This window comes from Plectropomus leopardus, chromosome 1 (assembly GCF_026936395.1).
Source record: "Plectropomus leopardus strain MGB_pleo_1.0 chromosome 1, ASM2693639v1, whole genome shotgun sequence".
In the NCBI taxonomy this organism is placed as follows: domain Eukaryota; kingdom Metazoa; phylum Chordata; class Actinopteri; order Perciformes; family Serranidae; genus Plectropomus; species Plectropomus leopardus.
In genome coordinates, this window is record NC_142176.1 from 39144132 (window position 1) to 39164820 (window position 20689).

The 20689-nt window shown below is 38.2% G+C and overlaps 1 protein-coding gene across 1 annotated transcript in view; it reads left to right on the top strand.

Annotated features, from left to right (window-relative positions):
• LOC121943534 (neural-cadherin) overlaps positions 1–20689 on the top strand; it is a 398280-nt gene that overhangs the window by 347218 nt on the left and 30373 nt on the right. Inside the window, exons 34-35 of the mRNA XM_042487073.2 lie at positions 5445–5625; positions 13683–13927. Coding sequence (XP_042343007.2) covers positions 5445–5625; positions 13683–13927 — 426 coding nt within the window. The remainder of the gene's footprint in view (positions 1–5444; positions 5626–13682; positions 13928–20689) is intronic.

Sequence of the window (20689 nt, forward strand, 5' to 3'; positions counted from 1 at the left end):
TTTTGTTTAATGAATTGGTTCTTCTTTTACATTTTAGTTTTTTTGTAAAGACTGTAGAGGCTACTGATTTCCCCTGATTTTCTTGATTTTTTTATGCCAAGCTAAATTTAACCATTTTTAGCTTAGCTCAGTCTTAGCTTCATATTTACACAGATATACAAATGATGTTCTCATCTAACTCTCAGCGAGAAAAAGAATAAGCATATTTCCCAAAATGCTGAACCCTTTTTTTAAACTGTTAGTTTTAACATTATCACTCCATTGTTATGAATAAATCAACAGAAACAGCAGCAGCATGCACTGATTGCTAGCTTGTTCTATGGGTCAGGCTACAAAATCTGAATGATCTATCACCAAACATAAGGATTTGGCTTTTTTTTTTTTTTTTTTTTACAGATTTCTGAATGAGTCATTATACAGTTTTTTTTGTAAATTTTAAGTTTGATGCTGCTCTATCAGTGACCTTCCATGTCTACCTATGACATTTTAGTTATCCTTCTGTGTCAACTGTTTATGCTGGGGGATGCCAGTACTGTGATGTTAACAAATGCACATGGAGGGATGATGCATCCCATGGTGATGTCACAGCATAGTCCTTATGTTTACTAAATGTGGACCATCACGGTGGTTGGGATTAGTCAACAAAGTCACACTTGGCTAGGTTTAGGCAAAAGAGGCACATGGTAAGGTATAGAAAAAAACATAAAAAACACACGTCCACTCTAGTGAACCCTGGACTCTTCGTACAAAAGTCAGTTGTTTGTGGGTCCCATCCACCCTCCCTATAAGTGCACTCATGCTCCTTGAATTACAAGGTGCAAGGTAAATTTTTAAACAGGATTTAGGATGTAATTACAATTTGTCCTTGATCCTGCTACATCTTTGGAGTTGAAGGATGAGTTGATTAAAATCAGCAGCTACTATGAAAATTCCATCAGGTCGCTTGGGCATGTTGCTTCTGGTGGCAACATATAATTCCTGCAGTGCATTTTTTAAAATTTCCATCAGAGTCTTGTGTCCTGTCAGCTTTGAACAAGGCCTGCCCATCCAGTACAACAGCTAGATATGGGATGTTAGGGATTAACTATATCTCTGTGAATATGTGTGCAGAGCAGTCTCTGATCTCCTGTTGCTGAGTGAGCCTTAATTGCATCTCATCCATTATATTCCTGTAACCAGACATTAGCCAGTTGGTCGTCAAACTAAGGTCAGCCTCGCCCTGATGCTGGCTGTCCTCCCTCTCTTCGTCTGGTGCTTTCGGTTTCATTTCTTTACTCTGGTCTGACTGGTTGCTGGCATATGACGTTGGTGGGAATACTCTCATGGTCTGCTGTATTCAGTCCAAACCCCACACAACTTTTCCTGATGTTGATAAGTGCTTCTCTAACTTGTGCTTCAGCAGAGGGTGCCATAGAGTTAAAAAAAAAAAAAAAGAAAAATATGGTCAAAAAGTAGCAAGGATTCGAGGAGCTACTGGCTGCTGTATCTACATGCGCTGCCATCGCCATAGCAACCGATTACATCATTACCGGTAGGGTTATTACTTGACGTTGTCCTTCAGCATTTCATAAACACACGACTGGTTCTGTCTGGTTATGTTCTCATGTGACGTCAGCAGCATACAAAACAACACCACCGGTTCTGTCTGCCCACATTCTCATCTGATGCCGTCCAGCAGCTCTGGTTGGATGTGGAAGTTGGCTTTTGGCATCATGCGCGTACACCAAAAGCACTGACAGAGCAGAGCTATGTGATGAGTTCGGTGTGAGAACTGGCCGCTGATAGAGTCTTAAGAGCGAAAAGAAGGTCTAGGATTTAGGCTAAAAAAGGCAAGATACTATAGCAGTGTGTGAGAGAGAAAGAGGTCATAACTATGGAGAGATTCAGACGCAGAGAGAGAGAGAAAGAGAAACAGATAGGAAGAGACAGAGAGAGAGAGCTCCCTGGAGTTCGACAGCTGTGCCTCAGGCAGTAAAAGACAATGCGTGTGTTTATTAAATGGACTTTAAAAGCATATCCCTTCAAAAGAGCCAGACGTGATAGATGGTGGCAGGGAGGGTGTACGTGACGCCGTGTCTGTATTTGCAATTACTTTTGTTAATGTCTCTTTTCAAATACTGGCAGAGGGGTAGTGAGATGTTGAACTGAATATACCAACTCAGTAATTAAGCGATGAAAACATTAAAAAAAAAGATCAGAAACATGTCCTCAAGTGTTGCTCTGTTGCTTCATGGTAACCTTTGCAACACTACCGACACAGAGTTTAGACATAATTGCTGGAAGACCTTTAGACATTACCTTTACTACTGGTAATCAAAACTCAGGTACTCTGCTCTACAGTAACAGCACCAAGCATTTTTATATTTTGAGTTGGATTTCAGTTTAATGTGTAAATATGAGTTATTAGTAACTCAGCACAGTGCAAGTTGCAATTTTATTTGTAACTAGATCAGCTGGTAGTCCAGGATAAAGAAGTGTGTTTAGGGGTGCCCCATGTGCAGAGGCTGTGTCCTCGCCACAGCGGCTGCAGGTTCGAGTCTGGCCTCAGCCCTTTGCTGCATGTCTCCCTCTCTCTCTATACCCCTTTCACGCTCACACTGTCCTATCAATTAAAGGCAGTAAAAGCCCAAAAAAATAATCTTAAAAATAAAAAGTGTATTTATTGTACCTATGCAAATAAGCCAGAAATCATTTTACGTTCATGTCATGTATTTAAGAGTTTATTTTAGAGAATTCAAGGTCAGTAAAATTATTGGTGGTTGTTGAGCCATTATTGGTTGATTAATTGATTGAATGAAAGCTTATTTTAGGAGTGACAGTGAAAGTAACTAATTTAATTAAATAACAGCATTGCTACTGAAATTTTAAGAATATAATGAGAACAAAAAGCTGTAAGGGACACATATCTGACAATCAGGACAAAGTTATCGATCAAAGCATTCACAACTGATTGTAATGTGTCAAAGACACCCCTGATTACCCACAGATGGGTAATTTGAGGAAGTGCCAAGGTCGGAGTCTAGACATAAAATATCAATGCTGTATACACTGATCAGCCAAAACATTCAAAGCACTGACAGATGAAATTAATAACTATGATCATCTCTTTACAAGACAGTGTTCTGGCAATCATGTGGATGCTACTTTACATGCATCACCCACCCTAACACCACTGTGAACAAAGTACCCCTTCGTCATGGCAATGACACTCCTCCTTGCAGAAGATAGCTCAGGCCAGAGGCATTATGTTTTTGAGTTGTCCCTCCATCCGGCCCATCGTTGTGAACACATTCTTAAGAGCACCTCGCTGCGATTTCCTTACATTAAAACAAACATCCATTTGGACTCAAGGATGAACTGATTAGATATTGATGGTCAAAGGTCAAGTTCATTGTGACCTTGCATCCGTCTTATTCTTGTAAACACATTATCTCATGAACACCTTGAGGAAATTTTCAGGGATGATCCGATTACATTTTGGTGGTCAGAGGTCACAGTCAGGGTGACCTTGTATATTTCATTCTTGTGAAAACAATATCTCATAAACATGTTGAGTAAATTTCCTCAAATTTTGCACAAATGTTGACTCAAGGATGAGCTGATTAGAATTTGGTGTTTTGAGGTCAAGGTCACTATGACCTTGCATCCATCTAATTTTCATGAATGTTATAGCTGAAGATGGCCTTAAGGGAGTTTCCTCAAATTTGGCACAAACATCCACTTGCACTCAAGAAAAAATAAATAGAATCTTGTGATCAAAGATCAAAGGTCACGGTGACCCCATAAAACATGTTTTTGGCCATTCATACTCTCAAAAGTTCACACAAAGGTCTCATAGGATATGTAGAAGAATTGCCATTTTGTATTTAAGGGGTCAAAGGTCAACTGTGACATAGTTATGTTCTACAAAAACATTTTAATGTCCATAATTTAAAAGCAGAAGTCTGTAACAGAAGAGGAGATATTAGTCACATACTGTATTGGTGACACTAATTTTGGGTGCCCCCCTTGAAACTGCGGTGATTGTATAGATCGTCTTTGCTCCATGTTGAGAGCTGTGTGCGACAGTCCCGGCTCATACTCTGAATCTTAGATCTTGCTCTAAATGTAGTGTACAGCTCCTTCTCTCTGAATCAGGTCAATCGGTGTATACATTTTGATGGATGCTAACAATGGGAAGTTTGGATAAGGATTGTATTGTTCAACCTTGTCCTTTGGGTAACCTTTAATTAAAATGTGTCTGATTGTCTACGCATTCTCCTGTTTAGCATTGTCACCATGTTACCAAACCTCTGTCATGTTGCTGTAATTAATGATAGAAACAATGGCCAAACCTATGAAACCAAGACCCAAAGCCTAATGAATAATTACATTTCAAGGATTTTAGGACATTTCCAAGATTTAAGGACATTTCTTGGATTTTAGGATGTTTCCGGGATTTTAGGATGTTTCTAAGATTTCAGGACATTCCTAGGATTTTAAGACATTTCAAGGATTGTAGCATGTTTCTCAGAGTTTAAGAAATGTCTGGGATTTTAGAACACTTCTGGGATTTTAGGGCCTTTAGAGAATCTTAGGATATTTTAAGGACTTTAGGACGTTTTTCAGATTTTAGGACTTTTCTAGAATTTAACAAAATTTCTCTGATTTATTACATTTCTTGAATTTAAAGATATTCTTACAATTTCACGACCTTTCTAGGCTTTTAGGACATTAGTTAGGACTTCTGTCGAAGGTTGTGTGGGATCCTCCACTGGCACTTTTTTTGACAAACAAGCTCTATTTTGATGCTGTGCCATGCACAGTATCAAAATACACCTTATGTATACTAAAAGTACTAAACCAATTCCAAGTGTGAATCACCTTATTTTTATTGTGAATTAGAAAATAGATAAGGACACACCTGGCATCCTATCAGGGGTCAGATTTGGCAATAAATTAAGTATCACTGATCCAGGTCCTGCAGACCTTACAAACATCTCTCCCCATTTGCAATGTGTGTTGTTATCTGAGTGTAGCATTTTGCAAACAGCCTTTCAAATATATTAACTTCCCATTGGTCAGTGTCTCAGGAGAAGCAGCGAAGCAGTGACATGTGTAAACAGCACAGCGATCAGTGCACCATGGAGCACATTATACAATTTCCAACATGTATGCAAATCTTTGCCTGCAGAGATTTCCTCGAACAGTATGAATGGCATTTTAACATGCTGCTATAAACACCTTACCCCAAGAAACTCAATGAAACATTTTCACAAACAAAACAGGGTGTATTTAAGCTGTGAGTGTCAGAACTGGAGCCAGTAATCTATCAAGAACTTATGGTTCATTTGTTTACCAGGTACATTAGGAAAAACTCTATCTAATTCAATATTGTGTACTTGTAGGTAAAAAACAATGTATTTCTTTTGCAATTGAGCTCTTTCCTATTTCTCTCCCTGCAGGCTGCATGAGGGACATACGCCTCAATGGTCGCTACATGCCGCTTGACAGCCAGCCGCGAGATGGGGTTTCCCAGGTCAGCGTACAAGGCCTCTCCCTTGGGTGCTCGTCAGACTCCTGCAAAAGGAACCAGTGTAGCCCCCCCTTCACCTGTGTTGACTTGTGGAGAGTGCACGAATGCAGGTACACACACACCACATGACTGTAACTGCACATTCCAGTACATTCACACTTGGACATCAATTTGACACAAAGGCATAAAGACACATGCCTTAAAACCTACCAAGTCCCTCTGGGTTCACATGGTCGAACAAAAAAAAAATTGCATAAATGTGTGCAAATGGTTTTGTGATGTATGCTCTCACAGTCACGATTTGTACTCATGGTTTTACTTTGACATTTTTTTAACAAAACCAGTGAAAATTACCAACAGTTATAACACCCAGGGCCTTAGTCAGTGTGTTTACAATTTGATTTTTTTAATTATTTTTTTTTCCTAACGTGACGCCAAAGGGGCTCCATATTAACCAACTCACTCTTACTCTTATGCCTCCATGCTGGCGATGGCAGAGGCCAGAGGCATTATGTTTTTGAGTTGTCAGTCTGTCCGGCCCATTGTTGTGAACACAATATCAAATTTAACACAAACATCCATTTGCACTCAAGGATGAACAGATTAGATTTTGGTGGTCAAAGGTCAAAGTCAAGCTGACCTTGCTTTTGTTTCATTTTTGTGAAAGCTATATGTCATGAACACCTTGCAGAAATTTCTTCAAATTTGGCACAAACATTGACTCAAGGATACGCTGACTAGAATTCGGTGTTATACGGTCAAGGTCACTGTGACCTTGCATCCATCTAATTTTTTGTGAACGTATTACCTAAAGAATGCCGTAAGGGTTTCCTGAAATTTGGCACAAACATCCTCTTGGACTCAAGAATGACCTGATTAGAATATGGTGGTTGAAGGTCAAAGGTCAAGGTCATGGTGACCTCAGAAAACATGTTTTTGGCCATAACTCAAAAATCCATTATCTGACAGTTTCACACAAAAGTCGCAAAGAATCTACAGACGATTCTTTAACATTTTATATCCGAGGGGTCAAAGGTCAGCTGTGCTGTGCAGCTGAGCTATGTGTGAAGCACCCATGTTTTAACAGACATGGATGTAAACTGTAAGTTCAACTTGACTTGTTCACAGAGGCATACATCAGCATGGCGGAATTCCTAGTTCAGCTTTTGACCATGGCATTAATTTTGACCATAGCCACATAAATGCACGTTGTGACTGCCTCGTCCTGACTCACGTGAAAACATAGGAAATGTGTTGAAGAAAAAGCCTCCCCATGACTCTATTCTAACTTTCTTATACTGTAAAGCCATGGAAATGTAAGATTACATTACAATAATTTTATGGCACAGGAAGCAGTTGCTTATCTATGCATAAGGAAGCTGTCTACAGGAAACTGTGGCACCCAATTATTGTCCGTTTAAATAAAAAGAACAATCAGAAAAAAGGCAGCATGATAGAAAGCAATCTGGTGATTGTAACACTTGAAGTGACAGTGACAACAGGGACTTATAAAGCATCAAATAAAATGTATAACCAGTTCTGGATTTTTATGCCAACTGTATGCGTAAAATGAATAAATATATAGCAAAACATTTTGCACTCAGCATGTTAACTAAAAGGAACTAAACATAACTTCCTGTTATATTAATGCTTGTGCACTGTCAGATATTATAAAACAGCCAGCAGAATTTGCCCGCTAATGATGTTTAATGATAAAATTGATGTGGAACTGTATCAGTGGGTTGACTGTGAGATGCAGTGGTGAACGTCCCTCCCACCATCGCTGATGCAGCCTGTGAATGAACAAAAAAGTGTCTTCATCTTTTCCATCGTAACAATTTTAACTCACTGCTGTGTTTGCACTTGTTTACTATGTTATTTGGCTCTGGTGGAAGCACCAGTTGATTACTGATTGTGTCAGCCGCTCTGACTCTTTCGGAGGGTCAGAGCGTTAGATGATCACTCTGGATAATATGTGTAGAGATCACAAATTGACTGCAGCTAACAATGTGTCAACTCTTCAAATGCAGTCTTTCAGACCTTACTCTACCTTTTTCTACATGCCCGATTGTCTGGTTAACTGTCATTGAGGGACTGTGGATGTTAGTGTACAAACAAAGCTTGAATTCGCTTGTCTTTCTTGTCCCTGGCTGCTCAGGTCCTTGATTGAAAACCACAGGCTGAAATGACAAGAAATGTGATGTGACTGCCAGCCAATCTCTAAGTTCCAGACTGGTTAAAGGTCATTACAAATTATTTGTTTATTTGGTTTTCATTTGAAATTGATATCTGCTCTTTGAAAAACAAATGAGCAAGTGGACTCATTCATCTTCTTAGTCATAGGCAGAGTGTCATGTGAACTCAAATTCCCCCTCAGCCTGCCTGACAGAGGAGATATACTGTGTAGCAGCTTCAAAGTCAGTCCTACAGTGCTCCATGTGACGTCGCACGTTTATTTCAACCAGCCTGTGCACATGTGTGTGTCTGCTGGATTCTGGCAATTGAATTGTCCAAATAAACTCCAAATGCACCAAATAATTTGTGTGCATCACTTAGCATAAAAATAGAAATTCTGCATTTGGATGGCAGACTGAGTTATTTCAGGCTGTGCTGGCGTGCATGTTGCTACAGGTTACTGGTGAGGGGATGAAATACAAACCAGGATGTCCAGTTTGAAGGCTTATCAAACATAATGACACAGCAGGAACAGTTTATACTCTTTGAGGGAGGACTTTACAGCTTTGGCAAGTTGTCACAACAACAACGTCTCTCTCTACCTTGGTGATCTTGAAGTAAACATGATTAGCTAGCAGGGTGACTTGCTGGCTGACACCCAGGGGTGTTGCACCAAAATCTGGGCTCTATGCAAATGCAGTCTCTGTGGGTACCACATCCTACCTACCTATCTTGCATGTCCTTTCACACCTTTTGAATTTTTTAAAATGTATTTCTTTTTTTATTTTAACAAAGTCATTTTGCGTTCTATCCCTTTCGTCTCTTTTTTTTTGAGGAAAGACATGACAGTGTGCGTCAGTGCTCCAGCAGCATAAGCAGTCACTCACTCAACTGTAGCTGGGTTTAGAGACAAACCCTAGTGCAGGAAGGTGAGAAAGGTCTCCGAAAACTTCCACTTTTATTTTATTTTATTGTTTTAAAGTTTAGGCTTTAATTGATTTATTCAGCCATTTTTTTATTCACCCTTTTTAGACCTGGAGGGACATCCAAGTGACAAGCATTCAAACCTTTGAACCGTGAGCAAATTGGTCCAGTTTCTTTCAAAAACTTGGAAAAAAGGCAATAAGCCACTTGATAAGAAATGCCCCATAAATCGTTGGAAATTAGTGGATTAGAAAAATATTTTAAAAAGGCTAGGGAAAATGTCTAGGGGAAAAAAGGAAAAAGCAAGGTAAAAAAAAATTATATATAATATTATATATATATATATATATATATATATATATATATATATATATATATATATATATATATATATATATATATATATATATATATATATATATATATATATATTGGACAAAAAAAATTAACAAAGTTATATTATATTTGAGCACTTATTTTTTTTAAAATTAATTTTCTATTTTTTTCTGTTTTACAAATTTTAGTTAATTTTCTTGCTTTTTTTTGGGCTATTTTTTGCTATTTTTTGGGTCAAGCCACTTTGCTCAGGCTTCGAGGGGTTAAGTTATGCCACAAATGACTTGCTTTTTTATGCTTTTTCTAACAGTCACACCCGTGCAGCCCATGGTGTCTGGCTTTACATTTTACATGGACGTCATTTAGACAGAATGGCGAGGCGGCTTAATGGCCTGTTATTCCTACCTTGAACAGGCAGTGTAAGTGCGGCTCATGACGACACTGCAGAGAAAGTGAAGCCAGGATCTGTTGTGTCTCTCTGCCAGAACTCACTGTCATAACACCCCCACTCCACTATGACTGTGGTGTGGTGGTGATTGTCAGTCTGCACATGGCCTCAGAGAGACTTTAAAACTTAAATTCCCACTAGAGCCAGTGTGTTCATGTCCTTCTTAAAAAGGCAATGAATAACACAGTAAGCCCCATCTGCTCAGTCACTAAGCTAAACGCCTAAAATGTCGTAGGTGAAAAAAATATTATTATACCAGCCCTCTGACCCTGATGGGATTCTCACTTTTGCTTGATCAACATTTCACATGCACTACTGTATGACTCCCTGTCTGAGGGTAGGTCTGTTTGTCAGCAGGAAATGGAAAATGTCATGCGATGAAAAGCCGCAGTAAACTAACAACCCTCTCTTGTGGCACAGACTGAATCAAACACCAAGTGCTCTTATCCACATGCACTAATCTCAGCATTTTTTTTTTTGCCATTGGAAACATCAGTCTCAATTCAGTCTGTGCAGCCAAGCTTTTCATCTTGCATGTACCTTTTTCCCCACTCCTCTGATCCACTCACCCACATCATCCATCCACCGACCCATTTTAAAAATGTATTTACTTTTTTTACAATGGCTCTCATTTTCGCACTCTTCTCCTTTATTTCTTGGTTCTTATGGCTCTCATCTTTCTCACTCTTGCTCAGTTTTTTTTTTAACCCATGTAACATTTTCACACACACATACACACTCATCTCCCCCTCCATCCCCACCATGCTTGTTTGTTCGTCTTGTTCTCTTTTTACCACTTGACCTAAACCTTGGAAAATGATTAGAGAGTAGTTAAGAGTTGGCAGCGAGTCCTACAAGCCCAAGTGTTTGATACCTCATACACAAGGAGGCACAGCCAAATAGCTGGATAAAAACATATTGTTGTGTCGATAACCCCTCTCCTTTGGGCTCAAATAAACACAAAAACAGTGATTTTCCATTGTTACTTTTGATTTTAATGTAAAAAGAAGGCAGTTTTGCACACAACACAAAACTGAGTTTTATCATTACTTTGAATATTAATGTAATAAAGAAGGTTATAGTATTCAGTTGACTGGTAAATACCTTACCTAAACAGCAATCAGCCAGTCATAATGTAGCAACCATGATTTTCATTTTTCCACATGTCAAAGTGGTTTGCTTAATAATAATAACTTAAAGTATCATGCTAATACATGAAGCATGCCTCGCAGCAATAACTGAAAGGGGCAGGTCTTAGCGCTGGTCAGTTTTGGAGTATAGCTGTCAAAAACAAAAAGTAATGTTGAATAAAAGTTTTAAAAAGCTCCTTTGCAGTGCACAATTTTGTTATTATTATAATTTGAAGGCACCCTAGCTGATCTGCAGCAGGATGAGCAATTCTTTTTCATTTTCCTGTTTTCACTGACTGTTATCAAAAGCATAATCTCAGGTGCAACAGAAAACACATGTTGTGTGACAGCATTAAAATTACAAAGATTTCTCTTTAAAAATCGTCTGATCTTTTGGTGAAAATTGGTTGAAATGATCAGCCAAAGAGAAGTGTTATTTGTTGACTGATAGGCATCCAACTCCTACACAGATTCTAACCAGCCATAATGAATACTGAAAGATGAGCATTTGTCATGGTACAATAATCCCACCCACAGTTAATTACATATTAAAATGTTGGTTTTCAAACAGCATCCCTCTCTCTCTCTCTCTTTGTCTCATTATCAAGATAGCTGTTATTTAAATCAACAATAAGAATAGTAATTTCTAAATTTGAACAGTGTTATGAAAATGGTTTCTGACTTTGGTTGTCTTGGACAAGTTGTTCCAATTTGTATTGGCCCTTACGGCAAAAGTCAAACTAGGCCAGAGGAGTCCTACCTGAATGCTTTCATGGGAATAAATGTACCGTAGTGTGTGTTAAAATGCTGGAAAAACAATCAGTAAATCCCTTACGTAAGTTATGCAGCCAATCTTAAGTAGAGCGGCAAAAAACTTTACTGTGTGTTCCACTCATTCGGCACTGTTACATCTCCAAACACCTGCATGTTGTCCAAGATGGAGAGTAGAGAGAAGTTGTGAATGTTACACAAACAAGTACAAGTAATTGTTCACCAACAGAATGTACTTCCCAAAAGTATAGTGTATCATCCATGGCATTTTCAGTATATGTTTTGATCTAATGTGAGGTTTATATGATTACAACTACTTAAACTGATGATACACGTATCATCATCAAAAATTAGACCTAAATATCTCTCTCAACTACTGAAACTAAAGCAAGTGTAAGTGTTTTATGCAGTACCATAAAAACAAGAAACGTGTTCTCATGGAAAAGTGTTTTTCCATCATTGTTCATGATAAAACTTTTATTTATATCTATGGATACAGGAAGTCAAAGCAAGACACTTACCGCCCCCATCCAACAACCCAAACCTCCAAAATGTTACCAGTGAATGTGAATTGCTCAAGGAATTTATTGCATATGAACATAATTCATAGGAGACAGAGTTGATGCAGTAAGTTAACCCTTTAATATCTTGTCTGGATGAGTTTTACTTTGGAAGAGGAACAATTATGAGATAAATTACAGAGTGCTCTTGAATACAATGCTGCTATTTCATAGTAAAGTTGAGTCAATATTTATAAGCATGAAGGAATCTCTTGAGACCAGAGGCAAGACTCATCTCTGATGTCATCAAAATGTACAGCCTGGAGCTGCTCCACAGACATTGAAAGGGATACGGAATTAATGGGCTCGTAAAATGTTTGTTTGAGCTGTTACACCCAAATGAGCTTTTAATTATAGTGGTGCTTTCTGAAGTGAGGCAGAAAATGTGCCCCTGTCTGCATAAAATCATCCTTGTTACCGCCAGTGCCACAGTCAGCATTTTTATGTCCTCCAGTTTATTCTCTGTTGAGGTGAGTGTCTGTGGAATGATTCAAGGAGATGGGTTCACTTTTTTTTCACACTGTGAAATGATAATAAACATTCAAAAAGACATTTTTTTTTATCCTCTATTCATCTCCATTTTATATTCTAACACTGTAGCTGTCCAATATGATTAGTTTTATCCCCCTCTTTATTCTATTTTTGTTTACATGCTGTGTTTTTCTTTGATGCTGCTGAAACTGCTTTGGTAACAACACATTTCCTCAGAGAGATTATTACACATTCACTTAATCAAAATCTGGTGTTATGCACAACTAAGCGATCTCAATGTTTATGTTGAAATTGGAATTGAAATTTATACATGACTGTATAGTAGTACTACGACAGTAGTACATATCGACTTTTCTCTCATTTCAAACATTTGGATACTTTTCAGGTAATAACTTATATTTAACTTCATACATGATTTGTGCCATTTAAAGCTGACAAAATCTCTCAATTTTTGAGTCTTTAATTTAATAAACAGTTGGTCTGTTGGTTCAGGTTTTGTCTGGGACTAAAAAGGAGCGGTGTGAAAGCTTGAGTTAGAAAACCCCAATTTTTTATACAGTGTGGAAAATGACTTTGAAACTTTTGCTTTGATATAATTTATAGGTGGTTTCCAGCATCATTTATTATCCATTATCACACCCAGAAATGTAATTACAGACACTCTTCCTATTCCAATATCATCAATCATGTGTCTGCTTTTTGGATTTTTTGCCTGATACCCCAAAAATGTTGAATTTAGTTTTTCAAGTGAATTCAGTCTGAAGTTCAGTGATAGTTTGTTAAGGGAGCTGTATGTGACATTGAGCATAGTTATGGATCATAGCCTGTACAGCATTATCAGCAGTAACCTGAGTATCAGCACATTACTGTGGCGATTAACTAGTCAGTGGGATACACACATAGTGACTCGCATGAGCTAACAGCCGGATGCTCTACCAAAACAAAAACACAGATAAGCTCTGATAATAACACACACAGAGGGAGTGTGTCTTCGTTTTTCTCTCACGATACCATAACACCATTACATGTTGACATAGCAAACAGTATTTTGCTGCTACATTAATGTCCTGAATGTTGTATACAGCTCTTTTAAATTCAAAGCTTTTTTTTTTTTTTTTTTTTTTTGTTAGAGATTTCCCTTCCTTTTCTGCTGTATCTAAAAGTTCTTTCAAATTATCACTACAAAAAAAGTGCATTTTAATGGTTTGGAAATACCGCATTGGACATTTATGTACAAAGTTAACAATAATGGGCTTAACATTGTTTATGATTCCTTCATTTTTCTCTCTCTTTCCCCTCCCCCGTTGTCCCTGTCTTACCCCTCTCCTCAGATGTCCTCCAGGCCACATGATCCGTGTGAATGGGACCAGAAAGTCCTGTGTCTATACCCTCTGTGCTACACGGCCTTGTCACCGGGGGACCTGTGTTGCCCAGTCACCCTCCAAATTCACCTGCCACTGCCCTGAGGGTTACAGAGGACGCCACTGCGAGACAACACTGGCCATCTACAGGGAGGAAGTGGGCCTGAGCTTCAGCTCCCTCTTTGCCATCTGCATCTGCTTCATGGCCTTACTAGGTAGCTATTGCATCTACTGCATGTTCCACATACACTAATATGCGGATAATTGCACAGCAGGGGGGCTTTGTTGTGTTTGTGTGTGCTTATAAGAATCTCACCTCCCCCTAAGAAACAAACCTGCTTAAGTGTGAAAGAGGACCCCAACCAGGATCAGAAATTACTCCACCATAGGACTTAAAAGGGAAATTCTGGTATTTGTCAGCCTGGGGTCTGTTCTCATTATTGCTTTATTTATGATTATTTTCATAATAACTTACCACTAACCATCTCCACTGTAAACATTTAGGACACACAGACTCTGTGCAGATGCAGCAACACAATATAATACAGCACATGCTGTATGTGGCCAAGCTGTACACCAAGCTGTGTTCCCATCATTTTTTCATCCCGATTCCCACCACCTTACCACACTCACACCACCACTACAGCAAACCCTATAACCTCAAAATAAAATTCAAAAATGTTTTAGTGTCACTGAAGAAAAAATGTCATAGTAAATTAAAGCTGCATATTAACCATTGGACCAGGGTGTCCTCAAGTTCTTTAAAAGCCCTAAAATGTCTTGGATTAAGTTTTATAAATACTACGCTTTAAAGTCAAATAGTCTTAAATTTGAATTTGTGAAGTCTCAATTGCCACAAACATTTTATCCAATGAGTCAAGCTCTTTTGCATATAAGTCTGTGTTTGTGATGTTACAAATCGTTAAACCTACCACTGAACCTAACGCTGTCTTTGTACTTTTTACTTACGCTTCCTGGCTGGTTAGATGTGGATTAATCTAATTCACTCTAAAAACCACATTCCTCTTTAAAACGTACTTCTGCATTGGACCACATACATACTACTTACCTTTATGCTCACCTGCCATGATTAAATAAGAAAAAGACGATTTGTCTCAAAAACAGTCAAAACTTGGTTAAAAAATGTCTTAAAAAGTTTAAATTGTCAGACAGGAGCCCACATCTAGCACTTGCACACACTTAAAGGATGCATACCTTTGAAAATCATGAAAAACAACTTTTTAAATAAGAAAAATAAGACTCCTACATAAAAAGAAAAAAAACACAACAGAAATCATTGCATTAACACATGAATTCATTTACTTGAAATTGAGATAGAAAACTTTATATTGTAGAAAGGCCAGAGTACAGCACAGACCTGGAATCCAGACCTGTAAAAAAAATCTCTCTTGAACACCACCCCCCCCCAACACACACACACACACACACACACAAGCACACACACGCACATTATAATGATGATGAAAATAGTGTTCCAGATGTTTTTTTAATGATGTACTAGACGTTTCTTTGATAATTAGCACTTTACTTTACCCTCAGAGCCTTGTTGCTCAAGGTATGGCAAGACCCAAGGGACAATGTAATCACACTAACATGAACCTGACAACATACTCCATGTTGAATTGGATGTAATAATTGGGTCTCCTTTTAGCATTGACTCATCATCTTCACGCACATCTCTCAGTGCAGCCACATCCTTTTTTTGTGCAAATTAGTGAAACCAGCAAGCTCAGGTAAAACATGGGGTTAATGGGAGCTTTAATGCATTTAAGGGGAGTATCTTAAATGTCAGAACCATTCATACCGTCCGCAGCCCAGACGTAGAACATTATCTCACTGGCAAGAAGGCTAGACAACTATTCAATTCAATTCAGTTCAAACAACTTTATTAATGCCACAAGGGGCAATTAGTGAAGAGCAGCATGTTAAAGCTACCAAAAAAATACACACGGAAAAACACACATAGTTGCATTCACAATATACAATCAGAGAGAGAGATAAAGAACTGGGATAAGAATTAAGGGCCATTAGTTAAAACAATGCAATATAACTACAGGTGATCAATTTTCACTGCTGAGTTGCTGAGTTAAATGTAAGGGACTGGTACATGCCGGTTTTATGGGAGAGGGGGCCAACAGTAGGTAGGTTTCCAGTACAGATTTGCACAAAACTTAAGCAATATTTTCAAAATACTGATAAACACATTTGCAAGATGACTGCGTTTCCATTGAGTGATGTTACACAACTTCTCATGCAATGTTATGCGACTTTTCCTCTTGCAATAACTTTCCATGAAGCTTGGTGATGGTTTATCAAAACATTAGCAGGTTTATTTCTATTGCAGCCACCGCACTAGCCATCATTATTTCCAATCCAAGGCAAGGCATGTTATGTGAGTGATAATGGAAAAGAATGCCCCTTATATGTGAGAGTGGCCATGTATGAGGGATTTCTGGGAAGCGGTAGTTCACAATTTCACAGAGGAATTGTGGATTCATGATCCGCTCAACTTTTGAAGAGTTATGTGATGCATAACAGCTCTTGTAGCACCTGCTGCATCACGAGGGAGTCAGTTCCTACTAACAAGCACAAAGCCATAGCATCATGAGACCTATAAACGCCAAAAAAGTGTTTCCATTGCAGTTTTGCGAGCGTAAAAACTTTTTTTTGCACTAAATAGTTGTTTTTTATGAAATTGACATTTTTCCATTAGGCGTATTTTATATTTGCAATTTCAATTTGCACAATTTGAGGGTTAAAATGGAAACCAGCCTTGTGTCACACTTTGAAAACCCTTGAATTAGGAAGTAACGTACACAGTCCAAAGGAAGGGCTTCATGAATATAAAAGTCGTTAAAGGCAAGAAAGTCACCGGAGGAATCGTAGGTTATGACTACAGCTAGTAAACTTATGGAGTTGTATTGTGCAAGCATTTCCTGTGGCCTGTGGGTGGATGGACTGCAACACACTGCTGTCTGGTTGTCTATTGTTCAAATCCACATTTTTGCTGTCTGCCTGTCTGTTTTGCTTGTTGAATATTCATCTTCCTGTACCTTTATCTCTGTGTTCCTATTCCTAAAGGATCCTCTGCTGAGAAAGTGCCTCGGGCACAGTCGTACACGGAGAATGAGTTGTCAGTAGGATGACATGTTCCCCTTGTTTAATTGAGGACAATACAACAGAACAGTAAAGAGCAGTATGAGACACAGCGCAGTACAAGAGAAGAAAACAGATCAGAGAAGTACAGAATAAAACAGGACACAGCACAATACCAGACGAAAACAAGAGGGAGCTGAAAAGATTACAAAGCGGAGGCAGCGCGCAACACAGTGAGAGAAGGGAGAAGCAGGAGATTCGTAGTACTGAGAAGGATGGTGTCAATGTCACACTGCTGCCGGCCATGTCTGCATGTCTCATTGGTGATTCAGAGGGCACCTCCTTCCCACCCTGAGACCAGACAGACGCTGTTCAAATGATCATTTCTCCTTTCTCTTCTCCTCACCTTCATTCCACAATATCTCTCTTCAAACTTGGCTTTGGGCTCCTATTAAATGCGACATCTGACCTTGATCCTGCTGAGGCTCAGTTCTTTTTTAAGTGTTAATTACTTGATTTGTAGGCGTATAAGGTGCTGTTTACCCAAACCTGCAGAAATTGAGATCAATGCTCCAAGGGCTTTGGTAGTAATTTCAATCGGTGAAGTATTCCGTGCTCGATCGGTCAAGCGTTCCTCGGTCTGAAATTTAAATAGCAGCAAGTGAGACTTTTTTTTTTCTAAAGCTGTCTTTCAATATTGCTTGTACGGACTCCAAATGTTTGAATAGCAAGAACAAAAGGAGGGCAGCAACTCTCTTGATGCAGTGCTTGAAGGAAAAATTGGCTGTTCTTTGAGAAGGCTATGATGGGTGAAGATTAAAGACAAAATCTACTCTAAAGCAGAATTCATATTAGGTCATTCTCTTTGATCTTATTGTCCAGTCTTGAATGGTCAACTCTGAAAAGTGAGGCTACATACTGAAGGGGTGTATGCATCAAAATTTGGCAATAACCGTATCACAGCCATTTGACTTGGATTTCGGTTCAGACTGAAATATCTCTAATAACTATTGGATTGATTGCCATAAATGTTTGTGCAGCTTTTCAAGTTCCCCACACTATAAATTTAAATATCTGTGGTGTCCCCTGTCTTTTCCTATAGTCATCATGTTGATGTTTTCAAATGTCCAATACTTTGGTTTAGGAATTTGACTTTTACATGCTGAATAGCAAATGTTACCATGGTGACACAGTCAATTCATTTAGTGAGCATGGTAAAGATTACCTGCTAAATGTCAATATGCATTGCTATTGGGACCATGTAAGCAAGCCGATGTTAGTTTTTAGCTCAAAGCTTACAGAGCTGTTAATATGAAGGCTGTAGAGTCTTTGATAAGATCTTCAAACTGAAAAATATTCACGGAAATAATTTTTAAAATGAATTAAACTTATGGAACATTTATGACTGATGCTACCTTTTTTAGATGTTTATTTTATGTCATATATCCTGCTTTTCTAATGGGGATGCAATGCAAGAATTAGGAAAAAATCAGGGCCAAAATTGATGTTTAAGATAAGAGTTTGGCTTTCTTTGCTCTGTTGATTTTGTTTTGTTGTTATTTAGCCCCCGAACAAAACAGAACAAAACTTTTAAAAAGCCATTTAGTCTGTGAAACAACCTTTAAAAATAACCTTAATCAATCAGTCATTAATAAATAATATTTTAATGAGCCTTTTCACTATACATAATATATCAGAATTCCCCATCTAATATCCATTTTATATTGCTTCGAAAACAGTTACAAATTTCTCCTTCAAACAGTTGCATTTATTCAAGTTTCTCACAAAAAATACCTTTTACAAGATTACATGTAAAAACATAATGAGAATGTTACAATTTATCTTCACCTAATACTTATTTTTACTGAATAGAGCTTGAATGCATTAAAATGTACCTCGGTGTAACTTGAGCTGTTTGTTCTGTCCACAGGCGACTAACAGCTAACATTGACTAGCTCACCTCCTTATTCAACATGTTGCTATATCGGAGAAACAATAGATGCATCCTCTGACTCGTTGATAGTGACTTTACTGTATCCTTTCCTCCTGAAGGCATCCCAGGAAAGATCTCTCTTCTTCCCAAACATATTTTTCTATTTTCTCAAGGGTGATGGAGGCCTTTAGTCTCGAGCCCTGCTTTTTAGCCTGCAAAAAGTTAACGCAACACAACAGAAAAGCATGGTCCAGTGCCATCAGAGAATTCCATCTTCTTTAGCAATGGGCCATTGACAGTAAACAAGGCGAATATCGGCTGATACCGATGTATAGCTGATTTATCAGTGCATCCATATTTTCCAAATACTTTTCGCCATTTTGAAAACTAAAATAGCAGATTACATTAGATGTATTGACTGCCATTCCTTATTAATGAGGTTGAGTTGATGCCCCTGATCTGAGCAATTTCATCCAAAAAGCAGTCTCTGAGTCATTCTTTTACTCCTCCAATGATGGAACTGAGAGACCAGCAGTGCTGACCGGGGGACGGTCCCCAGGGTTCTCTTTTGGGGTTGTGAGTTCAGCACAAAGTTTCTCGCTGAGAAATGTCAGCACGGCTACATGCCAAGTCAAAGTCCGATCGGCCGTCTCTTGACAATATCAATGATTAATAACCTAGCCCTTTGAATTTATCGTGTAGCTTGAATATTGATTTGGTGCTCAACAATGAGAATTCATTTATTCTCTGTGCTTATTTTGGCTTCTACACGTTTATAGCTATGTGTAAATATCATCCCCTCTTTACATGCACCTCCTCGCCCTCGCCTCAAGCCTCAATTGCTATTTCTCTATCTTAACATTTTTGTGGCGTGCTCTTAACTCAATTTATTACTGATGTTTTGATATTGACATTCGAATTTTTTTCACCATTAGGAATCATTTACTTTCCCTTACATTCCCTCCGAGGCCCTTCCTGCTCCTTTCTTTTGCAGAAAACAATACAGGTTTAATGCATCTATTAAATAGCAACACATAGAACTGCTGTGAGTAAATTATCACTTTAACTTGGGATGTTCAATCCAGTGGAAAATAAACTGTTCATCTTTACTAATCTTCGGGGATAGTTTAAGATGAAATTAAAGTAAAAAGTAAATAAAACTTTCAACACAACTAATATATTTATGGTCAGGCGGTATAGAAAACATGTTAGAAGGAAATAAACTTTTAATTTGAAAATGATAAATGAAGGTAATAAAAAAGCATTTCGAAAAATTAAAATTAAAATCTAAAACCTAAAACAGAGGTTGGCACTTTTGTTTTTGGTTATGTTTTTACATTACCAATATAACATTAAGCTCTTAGGAGCCACACTTTGTCGTTGCTGTAATTAGATTGCAGATTGCAGTTTGTTAAACAAATTTGACATCAGGAAACAATTATGAAATGAATTATGCTTTCGTTTAGATTTTCCCACAAGTCCAGTAGTCAATACTTACTGCAGTCAATACTGCATTACAGTATGCATATGTCCTTACCTGCATCTGTGGTGCAGATCTCTTTCATAAAGAGAGGCGAGACTACACAGAAGCTGAGTCAAACATAGTAAGATGACATGATTAACGTCATGGTGACCCCCATGGCCATGCTGATGTGAAAAGAATCATTAAGGCTTATGTTTTGAAAGGTAGTGGTGCATGCTTCAACCTGTCATATACAGATTTAAATACGCTTCAACTCATTTAGTGGCAGTGTTGGGACATAGGTAACTACATGTGGTTCAATTACTTATTTAATTGCGTTCAAATCTCTGTAGCTTTTTCAGTAGGTAACTACTTCTGTATTCTAATGACCTTTTGTTCTGTTTTTCTTTTCTTCCTTTTTTCCATACAATCAGGCACAATTCAACAGCTCAATGGCCACAGTTG